At 39.2% G+C, this 21,452-nt stretch overlaps 2 protein-coding genes across 2 annotated transcripts; both read left to right on the top strand.

Annotated features, from left to right (window-relative positions):
• Window positions 1-9,259: 9,259 nt before the first annotated feature.
• Window positions 9,260-11,546, top strand: LOC126799567 (phosphatidylglycerophosphate phosphatase 1, chloroplastic/mitochondrial). Its single transcript, XM_050526796.1, has 5 exons — window positions 9,260-9,911; window positions 10,010-10,087; window positions 10,228-10,301; window positions 10,393-10,500; window positions 11,381-11,546. The coding sequence occupies exons 1-5, from the start codon at window positions 9,260-9,262 to the stop codon at window positions 11,495-11,497; spliced, it is 1,029 nt and encodes a 342-aa protein (XP_050382753.1). The 3' UTR covers window positions 11,498-11,546.
• An 816-nt stretch (window positions 11,547-12,362) lies between these two features.
• On the top strand, window positions 12,363-15,693 carry LOC126799761 (MDIS1-interacting receptor like kinase 2-like). Its single transcript, XM_050527026.1, has 2 exons — window positions 12,363-15,002; window positions 15,230-15,693. Exons 1-2 carry the CDS (start codon window positions 12,383-12,385, stop codon window positions 15,652-15,654), a joined length of 3,045 nt encoding a protein of 1,014 aa, XP_050382983.1. The 5' UTR covers window positions 12,363-12,382; the 3' UTR covers window positions 15,655-15,693.
• The last annotated feature ends 5,759 nt before the right edge of the window (window positions 15,694-21,452 follow it).

Genomic DNA, 21,452 nt, shown 5'->3' with positions numbered 1-21,452 from the left:
AGTGTGGATTGCGGTGTCCTCCGCCTCCAAGTCTTCCACCTGGGCTCTCATGCCACTCACACTCTCTTCCACTTGAGTTAGTCGTGAGTCGATTACAGCTAACATGTCCTTCACTCGTTCCTTCTTTAGAACCGTCGGGTTGACAAGTTCTTCATGACCCTTCTCATGCGTGTCGTTGGAACCACTACTGACAGGATTGCCATTCTTTGTCATTGTGTCGAGCTAGCCTCTTGATCGAACTTCGCTCTGATACCAACTGTCACGAGCTTACTCTTTTGCTATGCAACTCGTGCGGCCTTAGCAACTCCCTTATGCTAAGTCAGCCTTACTCTCGCAAACGCCCTGCTAGAACAATTGAAAGGCAAAGAAGAATATCTCGAAAGAGAACTTATATTGAACAAAGAAAGAACTTACAAATATGCTTGATAGCTTGCTTCTTGCTTGATTGCTTGATGGAGCAAATGAGAGGGGTGCCTTGCTATTTATAGACCTCCTCATCCTACTTGGCTAGTTCTAGAGATTTCTAGGACTATGTACATTGTAGAGAATTCTAGAGAACTCTCCATAAGTCTACACAAGTCTACAAGACTCTAAGATGAACCTTGAGTGTTCTAGAGAATTCTTGAGTAGTCTAGTTCTACTAGCCCCTCCAAGGTTCTAGAGATTTCCGGAAATGTCCCAAGGCTTTTTGAGACTTCTATCGCCTTCTAAGATCTTCTATGATATTCCAAAGTGTTCCGCCATATTCCGGATCCGTCTAGAATGCTCAAGGTAAAATTTTGCTAAGTTTGGCGGGATGTGACATTAGGCTAAGTGAACCTATTTAATAATGTGTGGAAGGATACATAATAGAGTGGATACATATCCGTGTTGTTTGAGGGTTTTAATCGATTACATCACTTGTATTTTTTCAATTTTCTAGATTATGTTATTACTTGTCTGATAACAACTGGGATAATAATCATAATATACACCGTATAAAGTAACATTTTCGAGGAGAATAGAAGTCCTCCCTATGTAGAAATGTAAGTGTAGAATCAGCAATTGGATTTTGTACTATAGGATCAGCATCTTCAGCAAAACATAATATAACAAACTCCCTGTATTGTGTGCTCAATGTGAAACAAAGGATTTCACAGCGATGAAATTTATCTACGCAATTGGAATACAGGAACTGACGGCGCCGGTGATGGCTTTGGCTATGGACCACCAACTGATGCTAATGGAGGTGGTACCAATGGTGGTGGTAGCGGTGGTGGTGGAGTTAGTGGCAAATTTGTGATCATAATTCTGGTGATGACAACGCTGGCTCTCGAATTGTGGCATTGGCGACACAGAAGATATGCTCATATTATTGGGGGCAAGGACGAGTGGACGACATAGATCAGCATGATGGCTTTTGGTTTTGTATTACAAATAAGCTGAATTTAGCTCCAGTTCGGCATTTAACCAAGCTGAATTTTCACTTTCTGGTTGTATACGAACCCATCCAATAAGCTTTTAGTTTTCCCCATCAATCGATTTTGGATGTTGAGATGTTCTACTATGAGAATTAGTGATCATTGAACAGGAAGTATTCGACATCAGCTCCCCATTTGAGTTAGTTTAGTCTAAAATTAGTCATCGCAAATAACCTCCTACCTTTTACATAGTAAGTTAGAAGTTACATACGACATAAGAGATTTTTTAATTTTTTTTATGTTTTAATTTTATTATTTACCTTTCTATTATCTTTTACTTATTAAATGCATTTCAGATTAACATACAATAAAATGATCGATACGTAACTTTACAACGGTTTTCACTAACAAAGTTTTTTCCCTTGCATATAAATTTGAGATAATGGATAAGTAGTTATTTGCAGATAGTGGGTATATATAGAAGATAATTTACATTTTCTATTTTCTTCTTATTATCTAATTCTTTTACAAATTACAACATAGATTGTTTGGGTTTTCGTTTAACTCCATTTATGTTAGCTTACGTTCCAAATTCCACCTTGGGTAATTTCAATGCAATGAGTCTGCTGATTTATTTTTTTAAAAAAACAATTGTGCACATGGTGAATAAAAGGTTTACCAATCTCTTTTTAATATATTAAGGGTATTTTCACACAAGTTGTTTTTCTTCAGAATTGACTAACAAAATTTGTTCTCTTAAATAATAGTAGAGATATAATAGATATATTGAAATCATATGAATGAGAAAAAATATTAGACATAATACACGACCCCATTAAAGCTAACAAAACTTTTCCACATTTCCCTCAAACAACATTACATTTTCTTTGCTTGGTCACTTTTTAGTAAAAACGCTCAAGAGTGATTTTTAGTACTTTTACTATTCTTCTAAACGGGAATAAATAAACACCTGCAAATAATCTGCATACGGAGCCAAAAGTGCGTAGGCTCTAGAAATCCCAAGTCTCTGAGCAGCTGCTCAAACTCGTCCAACGCAAAATGGTGAGCTCTTCTCCGCATCTTTCTAGTAAAATTTGCACTTTAAGGAGAACTCAGCTTCTCGATTAACCCTTTTTCGTTTTGGTTCAATTGATTGTTGCAATCTGTCACTTTTCGCACAAATCTCGGAGACATCGAGTGGAAGGTCCTTTGCGATGAGGTCCCTAAAACTGCCCGGGTCAATCTATACTTCTCAACTCCCTTAGTTTCCGCAGCTAAAAAATTTCGACAAGAAAAATATGTTGTAGCTTATTGTTAGGGAAAGCATCTGAAAATCCTAGTTGCAGTTGAAATTGATTACCACATTTGTTTGGAAACCCTAGTTTTTCTTCAATGAAAATGGTTCTTAGTGCTTAATTATATTTCTCTATGGACACATTATTTACAATAACTGTGACTTGGTGATGGCATTGCAATGAATTAGTGATGGTATTGTGACCTGGTGACAATGTGGTGATTTGTTTTCTTTTTTGATTTCGGCGCATAATTTCTTGGAGTTTTGTACCACCACCCATTGTTTTAAAACGCTAAGGCGTATGCCAATGCGTTTTTCTGAAATAAGTCTTAAGGCATGAGGCATAAATGACGTTTACAACATAAAAAATAATAAATAGAGTTATTTGAATGTAATTACTAGTGCTATACATACCACATGAAGAATAGTTAAACAATATATATATTGTCATCCATACATATAATAAGTATCAACAGTCTAGTACCATACAATTCACCAACATAACTTGAAATCAAAGTTCTAGAGTTAAAAGTCAAATATTAGGAAGAGAGGTTAGAATCTATTTCATGTCTCAAATCATCATCCTCATAGACTAAAAGATTCTCATCCAAACCATCACCACTATCATCACCATGAACACCACCATCACCATGCTGATAAAGAGGATTAGTATCATAATATGAATTCTCTCTAATGTCATTATCTATAATGTTAGCAAGGCGCATAGATATTCTTAGAACATTCTTAGAACATCATCTATAATAGGTGAGTTTATTTTAAAAGTATGCACCAAAAATGGGGATGTAATGAAATACCCCATTATTTTCTTGTTCTCTTCCTTTAATTATGATCAAAATTCTTTCATTCTTTTTGCAAATATAGAGTTTGTACTTTGTAGCATCATATTAATTTTTCCAAAGATTCTTTTATTCTTTTATTGTAAGCTTATTCGAGATTTATAATCAAACACTTGGTTCATTAGTAAATTCAACTTTCTTAGATTGTACGTTGATAAAAGATCAAATACTAATACTATGCAGGTTGTTCGACACCAATATACGAGACTCCATACTTTGATATATGGTTACAGGAGTTTCTAATCATACATTTAAAAACGTCACTTAGACCTCTCTTTTTTCTCATGTCAGTGTTGACTTTGTCAACTCGTGCGAAATTACCGATTAAAACAATATTAGGAGAAAATTAATAAACATAAATTTAAGAGCTTTTGTTCAATTCTAATTGTGATAAGTTGGGGTTTTCATTGATACGTTACACTTCATGATCCTAATCATTCCAGTACTTCATCAACGCAATCAAGTAATAGAATTTCCAACTTCAAGTTCTCTTTCGGCTATATAAGATGTCACAGTCCCGAAATTTCGAATGATAAAAACTCGAAATCGAAGCCATAGAAACTCTAAAACAATCTCAAATATATTGAAATTATCTTATGGTAACAGTGTATCGAAACCGAGTTCATAGTACGACTCACTCGACTTGATTAATACATAACCAATTTATAACTCAAGTATTATAACAATGGAAATGTAAAATTCTCTCAATCCTCACCACACATAGAAGAAATAAACTTCGACAATTTTCAGAGTAAGACATCCAATTATGCTAATCCACACCTTTTAAACTATCCCATACACCATCGAATAGGTGCACCGGGATTGTAAACACAAACTCGGTAAGCTTTATAGATCATATGAGTAAACCAACAGTATAACACACATTGCATACAAAAGAAAATAACTGATAGCATTAAAAATAAATGTACTCATGAAACAATGGACGACCCATCTGGTTGTCCAATAATATTAGAAAATATGTGTACTCATGAGACATTATGCAACTCATCTGTTTACCCAAATAACATTTAAACACGGGTACTTATGAGACCCAGGTACCCATCTGTTACCCCTCATGCAATACGCCGACAGATACTGGGTAACCCATATGTTACCCAATATCACATAAAAACATGGGTACTCATGAGACCCAGACAACTCATCTGTTACCCCTCATGCAGTACACCGGCAGATAGACTAGAGGTCTAACTGATCGTAACTGACACTCAGCCAACCCATCCAATTACTGCCAACAACGTCCGAAGACCAGAAAAACGTTTTAACAAGACTCCATGTTAAAACCACGTATAATATAACAATCAACGCATATTTATTGTACAACAACCAAGCGACTCTTGCTCAACAATATAAATATAGTTGCTACAATACAAACTCAATTCGAAATAAAAATGTAACATTATATAATATAGCAACCCATATATATGTATCGTATTTACTATTTTTATACACATACACAACCTACTATATTGTATACATGTCATAGTTAATCTTTTTAAGAAATCGTAAATATGTGTCACCCTCAAGGGTAGACTCGTCATAATGAGACTTACTCACCTTATTTCCTACATGTAACTTCCACAACACTGAAAGTAATTCCCTCACTTATTTTGCCGGTCACCTAATAGCATGATAAAATGCTTAGAAAACGATACATAAAATTCACAGGCGACGACTCATTACCGTTAAAACACTGTTCACGAAATAGTATTCAGGAAATCATTGTTCGTAAAATTACTATTAACAAAATTAACGTTCACGATTTTTACTATTCATGCGCCGCCGCAGACGACAGCGCGTGGCACTCACGCGCCGCCCACAGTAGCCATGCGTGGGGCTCGCGCGCCAGTTTGGTGCACGTGAACTCACACGCAGCCTCCAAAACCCTGCATTTTCACTTCCTACATCATCCTAGATCGATAGCCTAGCCCCTACCGCCCTTACCTCCTCCCACGCGCTCCAGTTCCACCTCCGCCCAAAACTCCTCAAATCAACAAACTTCCAACATGAAAAACATAGATCACCAGGAGAGAGACACAACCATACCTTCAATTCGTCCCAAGCCAGTCGGAAACCGCCGCAATCGCCGCCGTAAGATCTCAGATTGGGGAGAGGAGATCGGAGCTGAAGCGGCTTGATTCGAGCCTTACCGCCGGTGGAATCGCGCCTAGGAGGAGAAAGGAGGACTCGCCGTCACCGCCTTGAGCCCCTGCATCGCCGGCGCCGGCGATTTTTTCGGAGGTGCTGCTGGGTTCCCTCGGTGGCGACGCGTCACGGCGCGGTGTGGGTCACTTATGCAATGGGTCGGAGTGTCTCGGCCGTGCGACTCCAACGACACCGGCAGTGTGGTGCACGGTTGCCGGAGGACGGAGATCGCTGGTGGGGAAAATTGGAGAGAAACGAGGGTCGGGAGAGAGGAGAGAGAGAGCTCGGGAAAAATCTGACTTTTTTTGGAAAGTTTTCAAAAAAGTCAATTTATAGCATTCCAAAATAAGAAACCAACTTCCGTCAATAATAACTTTCACATACGACGTCTGATTAAGGTGTACCACGTGTTTATGAACTCGTATCGACAAGCTCTAAGACTTCAGTGAATAAAGTTTTCAGAGACGAGCGACGAAATAAAAGTCAACTTTTAAGTCACAGAAAACGTAACGTTTTTCAATTAAAATTTCCAAGATCAGTTTCGTTCGCCTGATATCGACGAGAAAACGAAACATGCGATTTTTACTAAAATTTCAAATTTAATAATCTAAAGAAATATACGAATTTTAAACCTGAAAATTCGGGATATTACATAAGATAGGAATATTAGAATGTTTAATCAAAGATACCTAAATTAGGGTTTATTATATATGATAGGTTGTTAATTAAAACTAAACCCTGTAAAAATATCATCGTTAGTATAGTAGCAAAGATCGTTTAGTCCAGAAAATCAAAAGGGCCTAACAACTTATCATGTTATTGGGGGATTTGAGTTTGATTATAAAACTACTACTGAAAATAAATCCTAAAGTACTATTTACATAATAGACTTCTCTTTAACAAACGTACACCACATAATTACAAGTTCGAACCTATCATGCATTCTAATTCGACCAATTACATACTTTTTAGACACTAATACAATTAGAGCCTTAGGGGATCATCTAATCATGCAAGATTTCAATTAACATTTAGATTGACTTAGGACATAATCTAAATTTGCATGCAATCGAATTCAATAACACTTAGAGTAGAAATCAAACAAGATTACATTTAAGCACAAAATCTTTGTTGGAGACATGTTTCATGTATATCGTCACCCACCATGGTTTCACATACCAATTTCCAGAATTTGTACCACTTTAATCAACACAAACCGAACGTACTTAGGGCATGATTCGATTTGTGTCAATATGGTTGATGAATCTAGTACTCAAATAAAATCTTAGGGACTGCATCGAAGCACTAAATTCATATGCACATATCTGAAAATTATCTAAAAGTATGAGAAAGATGATTAGAACACAACAATAGAAATACAAACTCAATAATTATAGGAAACCATCAATTCGGCAAAGAACCAAAAATCTAATAAAACAATCTGAAAAATTTGATTCTTAATACAAACAAATAATCTCACACAAACATCATACTACAATCTTCATAGACAAAGTATTGTAGAAAATCAAAAACTAACAAAGTCATAGAGATAAGTTGCGAGAATCACACATTGTATGAACCTTTGAGGTATGTCTTCAATCGTGATTTCGGTGGAGATGAAATTTGTATATGGGGAGAACGACTTGCTGTTTTTGGTGAATAATGTTTGAGATAGTATTTTGCTAGAGTTGTGGTTCTTGAATGCAAATGAGAAGTGATGATTTTATAGCTTGGACTTTTTCTCCTCAATTTCTGTCACTTATTTTTGTCATTGGTGGGTGCAATATACTTTGATAAATTTCTTCTTTTCTACTTTTTAGGTGTCTCATTCTTTCTCTTTTGCATTATCTCTTTTTATTCTCTTCTTTTTTCTTTCTCTCTTTTTCTTTCACTTATTTTTGTCATTAGTGGGTGCAATCTCCTTTGATAAATTCCTTCTTTTTCTACTTTTTCTTTCTCTCTTTTTCTTTAATTTATTTTTGTCATTGGTCTCATTCTTTTTTTATTTTCCTCATTTGTTTGTATTTTCCTCTATTTTTTTCCTTCATTATACAATCTGAAAATAATAAAAGACAAGATAATTCATATAAAAAGATCAAGTAAGTTACTAGAATAGGAGAGTAAGATTAGGAAAGTTATGAAATAAAAGTTTAAGTTCAAGTAAGATTTTTCCATTTCGTTTTCTAATCTAAAAAAGATTCTTAATGCAAGTAGGATTCTCAATATATCACAAATGTTATAGAAATGCCGATTAATGAAGACTCCTAACTTAACTAGGTTTCCTAGTTACACAAGGAATCCTACTTTAAATAAGACTCTCGACAATTTCTGTGTTTTCAACATGTTTTAACACCAAATTGCAACCAACGTCACCATAGACTCTTAACTCGACTAAATGACTTAATACTACAACAATAAGAGCTAAGCAAAGCACAACTGGACGTAAAAACATGTTAAGAACATCGCATAAAGTGTTCCTATCAATATATCCTGAGAATTAGTTGCAATTTCATAGAGTAGAACACTGATCTACCACGAACCAAGAACATAAATTGCTTCAGATAAAAAAAAACTTGAACATGCGCTTCATTCCTCACATACTACAAATAAATTTCTGCAAAACTATTGTAACTTTATTATTCTTCAAGTTTATTTTATAGTTTACCCGATTGAATGCATTTTATTGCGAATTTGTATTCAACTGGAGATAAATTTGATCGGTTAATTATATAGTGATTATGAACAAATGAGATTCAACCAATTGAATGAATTCATAAAGTAAAATATGATAATCCAATGTAACTACCAATTTTAGAGATATGAGTATAATATTTTATTATGGGCATTTTGGTAAAAGTTGGGAAGTCTGAATATCATTTTAGTTTTTTTTTTGTAAAAGTTAACTGAAGATCTATTTAATAAGGAGATTTAAGTGACGTTTTTGAATATATAAATAGAAGCTCCCATATGGTTATATACACGTCACACAGAAGAGGCAAAAATAAATGCTCCTCCGGTCCTACTCTAGCATTAACCATAATATATGCGTCTTTTTAATAAGTTGAGCATACTAATCTAAAATCTGTAATAAACTTTATAGTAAAGATAAACTTGATGTGTAACCGACCTGAAGGATTCTCCAACACTTCTATATCTCAAGTTGATTTAATGAAATAAGTCTCTCATTTGTAAGTAACAAATTGTGATCGATTGACTCATGAAGTAGATTTATATAATTTGTTTTAAACAAGCTTTTATTAATTTCATTCGTAGGTTTTATGACATTTTGCTCAGAACAGATATAGATTGAATATCAAACTCTCACGCTAGATTTGTTGAGCCGATTTATGTCTTATTTATTCACCAATTACTAATTATATAAAAAGGTAAAAAGAAGAGAAAATAAGATGTGGCTCTGTGTACGTTGCCCATGGACTTTTGGGCTCCTTCTCTATTATCTAACCAAAATCACAAAATGTTGAAGATCCATAAGAATACACATCCCTAAAAATAAAAACAACACTTAAAAATAGCAAGAGACTGAAATGCAGTCAATCTCATCACCTCCGCTGCCCAAATGCCCTTACGCTCTCCCCAACCCTTCTCCTCCTCTCTTCTTCCACCACCCCACCAAAAACCCTACCTGTCTCTCCTTTCTCCCCCTTAAACCCCTCACCCACTTCACCTCCCACTGCTCCCTCTCCCTCTCCCTCTCCCACACCAAACCCACCCCCAACTCCCACTCCCAATCCGATTCCGACCCTTATAACCTCCACACTCTCCTCCTCCAATATAGCCCCTCCTCCGAAGACCCCACCACCAGCAGCAGCAGCAGTAGGAACAACCAAGCAGGCCCAGAAAGCCCATTTGAAGACCAAACCGAGAAAGTTGGAAACATGTGGTTGGCAGACTTGAAAGCAGCATTGGGGCAGAGACTCAACTTCGGGGCGATAGTGCTTTCGGCTAGGGTGTTTGTCAGAGACCAGCACTTGGCTCTGCCGCATGTTTCGGTGCCCGACATAAGACACATTGATTGGGTTGAGCTTCACAGAAGGGGCTTCAAGGGAGTTGTGTTTGATAAAGACAACACTCTCACTGTTCCTTACTCTTTGACGCTTTGGGGTCCTCTCGGGTCTTCACTCGAGCAGTGTAAATCGGTTTTCGGGCCCGATATTGCCGTCTTCAGTAACTCCGCTGGTAAATTTTGTCTGCATTTGATGCAGGTTTTGTTTTTAAATGCTGGGATATGTTTGTGTAATTTTGTTGATAGTGAGATTGGTTTTTGTGATTGTTAGGGTTGTATGAATATGATCATGATGGTTCGAAAGCTAGGGAGCTTGAAAGTGCGATTGGAATTAAAGTCATAAGGCATAGTAAGTGCTTGTTTATCCAATTTTAAGGCATCTACTATGCTGCAAAAGTTTGAGCCTTTTGCATTATGTATGTGAAAGACTACGATACTGATATCAGGTTGTGTAGCAATTGATGTGGATGAGTTTGGGTTATGCTGTAGGAGTGAAGAAACCAGCTGGGACAGCTGAAGAGATCGAGAAGCATTTCGGTTGTAAGTCGTCACATCTTATTATGGTAAGACAAGAATTCATAGACGTGGTGGTGTTGTTTGTTTTGATTTTTGTTTGGATTACTGAATACTGATTGCTTGTTTGTCTTTGGGTAGGTGGGTGATCGACCCTTGACTGATATCGTCTATGGGAATCAAAATGGCTTTCTAACTATCTTAACTGGGCCTTTGAGTCTTGCGGAGGAGCCATTCATTGTTAGGCAGGTTGGTATTCTTTCATGATTACTAGATGTTGGTGTTGTCATTTTTCTTGGAAACAACATGACGAATGTCATACTGACCTCATTAATTAAAGTCAATCGACTTTTACTATTGGTTCATCAAATGGTTAAAGTCAATCGAATACCACTGTTAGTGACTTGGTGTAAATGGTTCATCTCTACCTAAATTGGTTAAAGTCAATCGACTACCACTATATTCATCAAATGTCTAGTTTTTGGTGTCAGAAATTGTAGCTGTCCCATCTTGCCACGGTTTTCTCCTTATAAATTTTGGGAAAGTTTGGATTCTTCTAACACTGTCTTGTAGAGCAAAGGTGGAAAAACCAAAGTCTTGGCAACCTGAGAATAAAGGAAAGGAGGGAAACCAACGAATCAAAAGAAACTTAAAGTGAAAGAATAAAGGGGAAATAGAGTGAGCTTTGAGTTTATAGAATGTTGGCTCCTTCTGTTAAAAGTTTGACCATTTGAGTTCGTTTCTGCATAAGTACACCCAAAAAACTTAGAGGGATTTAATTTGATACCTTGTATCCCTGTGATGCATTCTACTCAAGGTTTCTGCCCCTTCCACTTGAAGCTTTAACCTAAAACAAAATAATAGGCAACCAAACAAGATTGAACTCTCAATCATGTTCATCTTAAGTTGACCACCATCTTATTAAAAAAGTTATGCTGCATGAGTTTTTTTGTATCACGTATTGCCGCATTGGAAAGCTGGGAAAAGGAAGTCAGAAAATAATGAATGATTTTACTAGTTGCAAGTTGATATGAATCACCCTGTTACATATGTTTAGTCTGCTGCAGTTAAGTACCAGATTGCTCTATTTATCTCTAATACTTTACTGGTGATAAACTGATAATTGCAGGTGAGGAAACTAGAAACTGCGCTTGTGAGTACTTGGTCTAGGACAGGACTAAAACCTATGAGTCATAGGTTGTTGCCTGATGGCATGCAGTGTGTGAAACATCCACCAACCCTGTAAGAACTATTGTTAATTTATTCAGAATCAAGATCTCTTCAAGGTGCCATTGGTTTTGTTGATTTTGCCATTTAGCATTTCAAAGGAAAGCCATGAGAGAATTTGATGGTTGTTCCTTGGTAATCAAGTAAGTTGACACAATCTGGCAAATGAGATAAATAGAGGGAAGATAAAGTCACACAACAATGGTAGGTTACAGAGTGGCATGCAGCCCGTTTCAATCTTCACGAGATGATTATCATCATTGCCATAGAGCTAAATTTACATTAGATATGGAGCAATGCCCGGACTTCCATTTTAATCCAGGCAAAAAAGAAATGATAACCCTGGAATAATGAAATTTGTTAAGTAGGGGAGTCCATCCAAACTGCTGAGATACATTTCAAAATGGAATTATTTCACATCCGTTAAAATGTTACTATCGGTCTGAATTATCAAATGTGGAATGATTGTGGATCACGTGGATTCTTACGATGAGTAACACAATGACAATGAAATGTTACCCTTTAATAACCCTGACTATGACATGGAAATAGCGAACAAATTATTATCGATATTGAGGGATAATGACTCTTAAGAAACTGTAAATCATAAGAGAATACAAGGTGCTATTGTGGCATAGATAGGGATTCACTCATTTGTGGCCAGCAATATCATCCATCGAGCAAAAAGCTTGAAATGAGTCATTACTCAAGTGTTGATGGCGATAGTATTATAGTTAATGTTGAAAAATTTCTACTTATATCAGCACCTGACATTCATCCCCTTATGTATCAATCTTTTCGTTGCAACTAAAAATCCTCAGAGCTGAAAATCATGTTGCATTTGGTAGAGAAAGTGATTACCATAGAGATCATTTCATGTCGGACGTTGTTCATCCCTGTTGTCATGTCCCTTGCCTCAATTTTTTGTTTCAAAGTTGCAATTTCTGCATCTTTTACACTTCCTTCATCAGCATCAACAGAGGGACTAGAAGCAGAGGGTCTTCTTAAATGGAGGGCTAGCCTTGACGACCAAAACCAAGCTCTTATATCTTCATGGGTTGGGAATAGTCCTTGCAACTGGACTGGTATTGCATGCAATGAATTCAGAAGCATCAACAACATTAGCCTTTCTCGTGCTGGTTTAAGAGGTACTCTCTATGCTTTCAACTTTTCATCCTTCCCTTCTCTCCTCAGCCTTGATCTCAGCCAAAACTTGTTATATGGAAACCTTCCATCGAGTTTAAGTAATCTTTCTAAGCTCATTTACCTTGATTTGGCTACAAATCAATTCTTTGGAAGAATCCCATCCGAGATAGGACTTTTGACAAGTCTTACCATACTTTATCTGCATGGCAATGACATAAATGGATCGATCCCCAATGAAATCGGATCACTGAGGTCAATTAAAGAGCTGGTTCTGGGTGAAAACAGCTTGACAGGTCCAATCCCTGCCTCCTTATGGAGCTTGGGCAACTTGACCTTTCTATATTTGTCAAGTAATCACCTTACTGGAACAGTCCTTCAAGACATAGGTAACCTTAAATCCCTTACCCAGCTCCACTTGCAATTTAACAACCTAACTGGTCCAATTCCAGCATCCATAGGAAACCTGGCCAGTTTGACTGCTTTAGCACTTCTTAATAATACATTTTATGGATCCATCCCTTCATCTTTAGGAAACTTGACCAAGCTCACCTGGTTAGATATCCAGCAAAATCAATTGAGTGGCCTTATCCCACCAGAATTAGGCAAGCTCACATTGCTATACAAGTTAGGGCTGTTCCAGAACAATCTCAATGGCTCAATTCCTGGAGAGCTAAATAACCTTACAAACTTGCATAATTTAGGGGTTGGAGACAACATGTTATCTGGCTATCTTCCTCAAGAAATTTGCAATAGTGGACTACTTGTAAATTTCACGGCAGATGACAATTATTTCATTGGCTCCATCCCTAAAAGTTTTAAGAACTGCTCCAACTTGTACAGAGTGAGGCTTGACAGGAACAGGTTATCAGGAAATATATCCGAAGATCTTGGAGTATATCCACAGTTGAACTATATTGATTTGAGCTATAACAGTTTCTATGGCGAAATTTCTCAGAACTGGGTGCAGTGCCAAAGTCTACAAAGTTTGAAAATATCTGATAACAGGATTACCGGAGGAATTCCTCCACAACTTGGAGATATGCTTCAGCTTCGAGTTCTCGACCTCTCTTTGAATTATCTAGTTGGTGATGTTCCAAAAGAACTGGGGAGATTAGTATCACTGTTCAAACTCAACTTGAGTGGTAATAAGCTTTCAGGAAGTGTTCCTTTGGAAATCGGAAGACTTTCTAATCTTGAATGTCTGGACTTATCAGCAAACAATCTCACTGGATCAATTCCTGTGCAATTAAGTTGGTGCTCAAAACTGTTGAACTTGAATTTGAGCATAAATAGATTCACAGACAATCTGCCTTCAGAGATGGGCCGCTTACTGTATCTTCAGGTTCTCGATCTGAGTCATAACTTACTGAGAGGAGAGATACAACCACAGTTTGCAGAAATGAAAAACTTGGAAGCATTGAATCTCTCTCACAATGAGCTTTCTGGTTCCTTGCCATCCACGTTTCACGATATGCTAAGTTTGACTGCTGTTGACATATCCTACAATCAATTAAAGGGTCCTCTCCCGGATAACAAAGCATTCACGGAGGCTCCTGTTGAAGCTTTAGAGAGTAACAAAGGCTTGTGTGGTAAAGCTAAAGGTTTGAAGGCATGCTCATCTACACCAAGAAACGGGGAAGAGCATAATGTCAACGTCATTTTGATAACAGTCCCCATTTTTGGAACACTGTTACTTGTCTTCATTGTATTTGGGATTCTCTACAGTCGTCGCCGTCACCAGACTGCAATTGAAAGCCATAAAATGCAAGGAGAAGTACAAACTGAGAATCTCTTTTCAATATGGAGCTATGATGGAAAATTGGTATATGATGACATCATTGAATCTACAGAGGAATTCGACTCTCAATATTGTGTGGGAGCAGGGGGGCATGCAAGTGTTTATAAAGCTGAGCTGCAAACAGGCCAGATTGTTGCAGTGAAGAAAATTCACACAGTACAATCTGGAAGTGAGGTTGCAAATCTCAAGGCGTTCGAGAGTGAGATCCATGCACTCTCAGAAATTCGTCATCGAAACATTGTGAAACTCTATGGTTTTTGCACACATCCACGCCACTCATTCTTGGTGTACCAGTTTCTGGAAGGGGGAAACTTAGAAAAGTTACTGCACAATGGCGAAGAATCAATTATGTTTGAATGGACTGCGAGGATAAACCTTGTCAAGAGTGTGGCAGATGCATTATTCTATATGCACCATGATTGCTCGCCTCCAATTGTTCATCGAGACATATCAAGCAAGAACATTTTGCTGGATTTAGAATACAATGCTTACATCTCTGATTTTGGTACAGCTAGAATTTTGAAGCCAAACTCTTCCAAATGGACTTCATTTGCAGGCACATTTGGATACACTGCTCCAGGTAACCATTTACATTTAATCACCTACCATATTATTGGCAGAAGTGCATAACGTACTCACTACCTTTAATTAATAGTGTCACATCTATAGAATTTAATAGTGTGTGCTCTTGCTTACGTATGAAGAGAGTTGTTTTGAGATTCTAATCTATACCATTCATTTAAGTGTGTTTTTGCATAGTATGTGACCATCTTGAAAAGTAAACAAGGAATCATTTTGGCCTTGCAGAATTTGCATACACAATGGAAGTGAATGAGAAATGTGATGTCTATAGTTTTGGGGTGTTAATTCTCGAAGTCATCATGGGAAAGCATCCAGGAGACCTCATGATCTCACTTTTCTCATCCTCATCATCATCGACGTCAAGTACTGTGCTTGATCTACTGCTGAGGGATATTTTGGATCAACGCCTTTCAGCTCCTAGAGGTCAAATTGCAGAGAAACTGGTGTTTGTTGCTAACCTTGCATTTTCATGCTTGCGAACCAATCCGCAAACTCGGCCAACCATGAAGGAGGTTTCCTTGGAGCTATCAACTCGAAGGCTATCTCTACTACCACTCAGCTTTGACAAGATTACCTTGTCACAGCTGCTTGACAGTTCTTGTCTTCCTGGACATCGATCTGATCCCATCTTTTCCTCTGAAGTTGTGTGACACACGTTCCTTAATACATCTTTTTAGACTCTGAGAGGTAATATTTGTTAGTGGAATGTAGTAGGTGTGAGTAGTAGGTATAGTGGTGGAGATAGTGGAGTGAGTAGGTGAATGAATTAGCCTATATATAGGAAGCAATTTGTATATGAATCATCAATAAAAACTCAAGCAATTCAACTTGGTATCAGAGCATTGAGCTCTGTTTTTTTTCTGGGACTTTTTTTCCCGTTTTTTTTCTTCTTCCGGTCGGGTTCTGCTTTCATCTCTTCCGGTCGGGTTCTGCCTTCCATTTCTGCCTTTCATCTCTTCCGGTCGGGTTCTGCCTCCTTCCCTGCGCCATCCAACGATCTCCGGTGATCTTACTCGACCCGAAGTAGTCTCTCCGCTCGCCGCTGCTCGCCGCTGCTCGCCGCCGCTCGCCGCCGCTTGCCGCTGCTCGCCGCTCCTCGCCGCTGCTCGCCGGACGTCCTCAGTCGCCGCTGCTCGCCGAAGCATTTCCCCGATCTCTCTACACCGACCCGGTTAGAGCTCGCCCCGGCCCGGCCCCAAAAAAACGCTCTAGACCCGACCCGGTCAACAGATTCGACCCGGTCCACCAACCCGACCCGGTACTCCGATCCGACCCGGTCCACCGACCCGACCCGGTCCACCGATCCGACCCGGTCCACCGACCCGACCCGGTACTCCGACCCGACCCGGTCCACCGATCCGACCCGGTTCGCCAGATTTTGTCGGTTCATACTCACCGTCAGTGCAAATACACCGACGACAGATTGTTCTCATTTTTTGTTTTTTGTTTGCTATCTTAATACTTTGTTTCTTTTCAATGGGTTCTGGACACGAAACTGAGGGTTCTCAGCTCCCGACCTTCGAAGTATCTGTCAAAAGTTCTGATAGTGGATCATTTGGGGGCACCAAACTCAACGGAACCAATTTCCGTAAATGGAAACGACTTATGACTGCTCATCTTCGAGGCATGCATAAGATGGGACATGTCACCGGCGTCACTAAAGCTCCTAGTCCTGAGGATATTGTTGCCTACACTAAATGGGACGACGATGATGGTCTCGTTATGTCAGTCTTGTGGAAAGCTATGAATGATGAGATAGTTGATCTGGTGGAGGCATGTGCTACCGCACAGGCAATATGGGAGACACTAACTAGCTTATTTAGTAATGACTCTGATTTCATACAGGTTCATGAGTTGATGTGCACAGCTTTGGCCATACACCAGGATGGGCAACCGGTGGCGCACTATTTCACCAAACTAAAGAATATTTGGGCTGAGATTGATGCGAAACGTCCTTGCATGATTCAAAATCAAGAGGATATCGTTTGGTACCAAAAGGAGAAGGAGCTTGAACGAGTTCACCATTTTCTGAAAGGTCTTGATGCCAAGCATACCAGTGCGAAAGGCGAATTGCTCCGAATGACCGAACCACCTAGCCTACTCACCGCTTTCACCTATATCCGAAAGGATGAGTCTCAGCAAGAGAGTATTCTTCCGGCACCGGCTGTCATTTCCAGCCTTACTGTTCATGCTCGATCTCCGGCACCACCTCTTCCGCAAGCAACTTCCGCTCCCCTTCATCGACATGGACCACCACCAGGTTTCGGGAATCAGCCCCGCCCTCCTTGCTCTTATTGCCATGACACCAACCATGCTCGTGCGACCTGTTGGAAATTATATCCACATCTTAGGCCCAAAAGGCCTAATTATCGTCCCCAGGCAAAGGCAACAGCAGCTCTTCACTTAGTTCCGGAACTCGATATCTATGGTGTGGTTGGGCAGGATCATCATACTGCTGGAGGAGCACCTACCGCATCCATCGTTGGCCGTGGTCAAATTGGTATGGCATTCAATATTTCTCACTCTGTTAGTTCTGATACCTGGATTATTGATTCTGGTGCATCTGATCATATGACTTATGCCAAATCTTATTTTACCGTATTATCCCCTCCACCCGTACCCTATGTTACTAATGCTAATGGTGAGGCATTCCCCGTATTAGGGACAGGGTCTGTTCGTATTACTCCCACCATAGAGCTTCACAATGTACTCTATGTTCCTGCTTTATCTCATCATTTGATCTCTGTTCCCCAATTGAACGCTGACGCTCAGTGCTCTGTGACCTTTTTTCCTATGTATGTGATCTTTCAGGATCTTCTCACCAGACGGGTAATTGGTCGGGGGTATCTGAGGGGCCGGTTGTTTCATCTGGATCTGACATACGCAGGGGAAAAACCAGGGGGACCGTCTCAGACCGCTTTACTCTCCACTTCTGACAAGCTAAGTGAAGTTTGGTTATGGCATCGTCGCTTAGGGCATCCATCCTTTAGTGTTATGAAAAAATCCATGCCTACTTTATTTATTAATGTGGACGAGTCTTGTTTATGTTGTGAGACATGTGTTTTGGGCAAGAGTCATCGATCTACTTATTCCCCTAGTACTTCTACTAAAAGTTTTCTTCCTTTTGAATTAATCCATTCTGATGTTTGGGGACCCTCGAAAGAGTCAACTGTATCAGGAATGCGATATTTTGTGTCATTTATTGATGATTGCACACGTCTCTCATGGATTGTTCTTCTTAAAAATAAAAATGAGGTTTTTTCAGCTTTTCGTGCCTTCTATACCTCTGTCCAAACACAATATAATGCCACCATTCGCATTCTTCGGTCTGATAATGGGGGGGAATATGTGAATCATGTCTTTCAGGAGTTCTTTAACACACATGGAATTGTTCATCAAACAACGTGTCCTTACACACCTGAGCAAAATGGGGTTTCTGAAAGAAAAAATCGTCATTTACTTGAAATGGCTCGGTGTATTCTCTTTAGTGCCCACATGCCTAAATACCTTTGGGGTGATGCTGTCATTACTTCCGCCCACCTTATTAATCGTCTTCCATCTCGTGTCCTTCAAGGGAAAGTTCCCTATGAGGTGCTTGCATCTCATGTCTCCTTACCCTCTTTTCATAATCTTCCTGCCCGTGTTTTCGGTTGTGTTGCTTTTGTTCATCTTCCACAACATCAACGTTCTAAGTTGGATGCCCGGGCAATTAAATGTGTGTTTGTTGGGTACGGAGGACATCAGAAAGGATACCGGTGCTATCACCCCCCTACTCGGAAGTACTATGTCACTCTGGATGTTACCTTTTTTGAGGATATGAGTTATTTTTCCTCTTCTGATACTACTCTTCAGGGGGAGAATTCATATTTTGAAGAGTTATATCATGGAAAGGGGGAGACAAGTGAGCCAGTCGATGTGGTAACAGGTCCCGTTGAGATTACCAAAGTATCAGCCACGCAGGCGCCACCAGAGGTTGTTACTCAATCATCAGCCACACAGGCGCCACCAGAGGTTGTCACTCAATCAATTGAGACACCAGAAGCTGACAACACAACTGCCCCTCATATCTCCCGTATCACTGTTTATACCCCTGACCAATGCCCTCCTGGTACAGAAGATCACTCACCTGAGGTTAGTCATTCTATTAGGGATACTAGTAGACAATATGTTTTGCCAAATAGGTCTACTCGGGGACAACCAACAAAAAAATATGAGCCTACCCTTCAGACTAAAGCCAAGTATCCAGTGGCAAACTTTATATCTACCAAAAGATTATCTAAGTCATATGAGTCATTTGTGAATCAAATATCTACTATATCAGTACCTAACAAAGTGCAGGATGCATTGGGAGATCCAAAATGGAGGAAAGCAATGGAGGAAGAGATGGAAGCATTACAAAAGAACAATACTTGGGAGCTTGTACCTCCACCATATGGCAAGAAAACCGTAGGATGTCGTTGGGTGTTTACAGTGAAACATAATCCAGATGGGTCAGTAAACCGGTATAAAGCACGCCTAGTAGCGAAGGGGTACACCCAGACATATGGCATAGACTATGATGAGACATTTGCACCTGTGGCAAAGATGAACACTATCCGGGTATTGATCTCTGTCGCTGCTAACTTGAACTGGCCACTTAGGCAGTTTGATGTCAAGAATGCATTCCTTCATGGAGAACTAATAGAGGAAGTATACATGGATCTTCCGCCTGGATATGTGGCCACCTCCCCAAGTAACTCCGTATGCAGATTGAGAAAGTCTTTGTATGGTCTTAAACAGTCACCTCGTGCTTGGTTCGGAAGATTCTCACAATTCATGAGGAAACTTGGCTACAGACAAAGTAATTCAGACCACACGTTATTTCTCAAACATCAACAAAGGAAGGTAACAGCCCTAATTATATATGTTGATGATATGGTAGTTACTGGGAATGATACTGTTGAGGTGGATAGATTACAGAAACAGCTTGCCACAGAGTTTGAGATGAAGGACCTAGGTACACTCAAGTACTTCTTAGGCATTGAAGTAGCCCGGGGAAGCAAAGGTATCTATCTGTGTCAAAGGAAGTACATCCTTGATCTACTAACAGAGACAGGTATGTTGGACTGCACTCCCATTGATACTCCTATTGAGCAGAACCACCGGTTAGCAGAGTATCCAGATCAAGTCCCTACTGACAAACCGCGTTATCAGAGGCTAGTCGGGCGCCTGATTTATCTATCACATACCAGACCAGATGTTGCGTATGCAGTAAGTGTAGTAAGTCAGTTCATGCATAACCCCAGTGAGGACCACATGGATGCTGTTGTAAGGATCTTGAGGTACTTGAAGTCAGCCCCAGGGAGAGGAGTAATGTTTTCTAATCATAACAATATCGTTGATGTTTGTGGCTTCACAGATGCAGACTGGGCTGGAAACATTACAGATCGGAGGTCAACATCAGGGTATTTTACCTTTGTTGGAGGTAACCTTGTTACATGGAGGAGTAAGAAACAAAATGTGGTAGCTCGATCTAGTGCTGAAGCAGAATACAGAGGTATGGCTCAAGGAGTGTGCGAGTTGTTGTGGATTAGGAATTTGCTACAAGATTTGGGTGTTAAACCTAAGAATGCTATACAACTATACTGTGACAACAAGGCAGCTATTAATATTTCACAAAATCCTGTGCAACATGATCGTACAAAACATGTAGAGGTTGATCGTCACTTTATAAAAGAGAAGTTAGACGCTGAGATCATTTGCTTTCCGTTTGTTCCTACAGAAGAGCAACTTGCAGATATACTCACCAAAGGAGTGTCCAAGAATGTTTTTTATGACTCACTTTGCAAGTTGGGCATGGTTGATGTGTATGCGCCAACTTGAGGGGGAGTGTTAGTGGAATGTAGTAGGTGTGAGTAGTAGGTATAGTGGTGGAGATAGTGGAGTGAGTAGGTGAATGAATTAGCCTATATATAGGAAGCAATTTGTATATGAATCATCAATAAAAACTCAAGCAATTCAACTATATTCCTGTCCTAACTTATGCACGGAACGGAAGAATACATGTGTGAATGAAGTTGTTACCAGGTCTCTTCGTTGCTCTTTAGGGTATAAATTTTTCAGACTCAAATTTCAGAACGTCTATATATTGTCAATATTCACCATATTCATGATGAACCTCATATTCATGTATATTCCGTGAGACAGAAAAGTTGAAAATTTGAGAAAAGATAGTCGGTCTCCCACACTCATGAATAAATAGAAGAATTTGGGGGGACTACCACCCTCTCCAATCAAATAAATCAGTATTTTTCACAGACCATAAGAATTCAAACTCAACCAAGTGCTGAACAGGATGGGAGATTGGTGAACAAGTAGATTAATACTTATTTTACGGATAGAATCCTTACATAAGTTCATGCTACAAGTGATGATTAGCCAAATTACATATATTAAAATCAGTTGTGCT

This window comes from Argentina anserina, chromosome 6 (assembly GCF_933775445.1).
Source record: "Argentina anserina chromosome 6, drPotAnse1.1, whole genome shotgun sequence".
Lineage (NCBI taxonomy): Eukaryota > Viridiplantae > Streptophyta > Magnoliopsida > Rosales > Rosaceae > Argentina > Argentina anserina.
The sequence above is the reverse complement of the archived record's forward strand: the minus strand, read 5'-3'. Positions and strand labels throughout refer to the sequence as shown.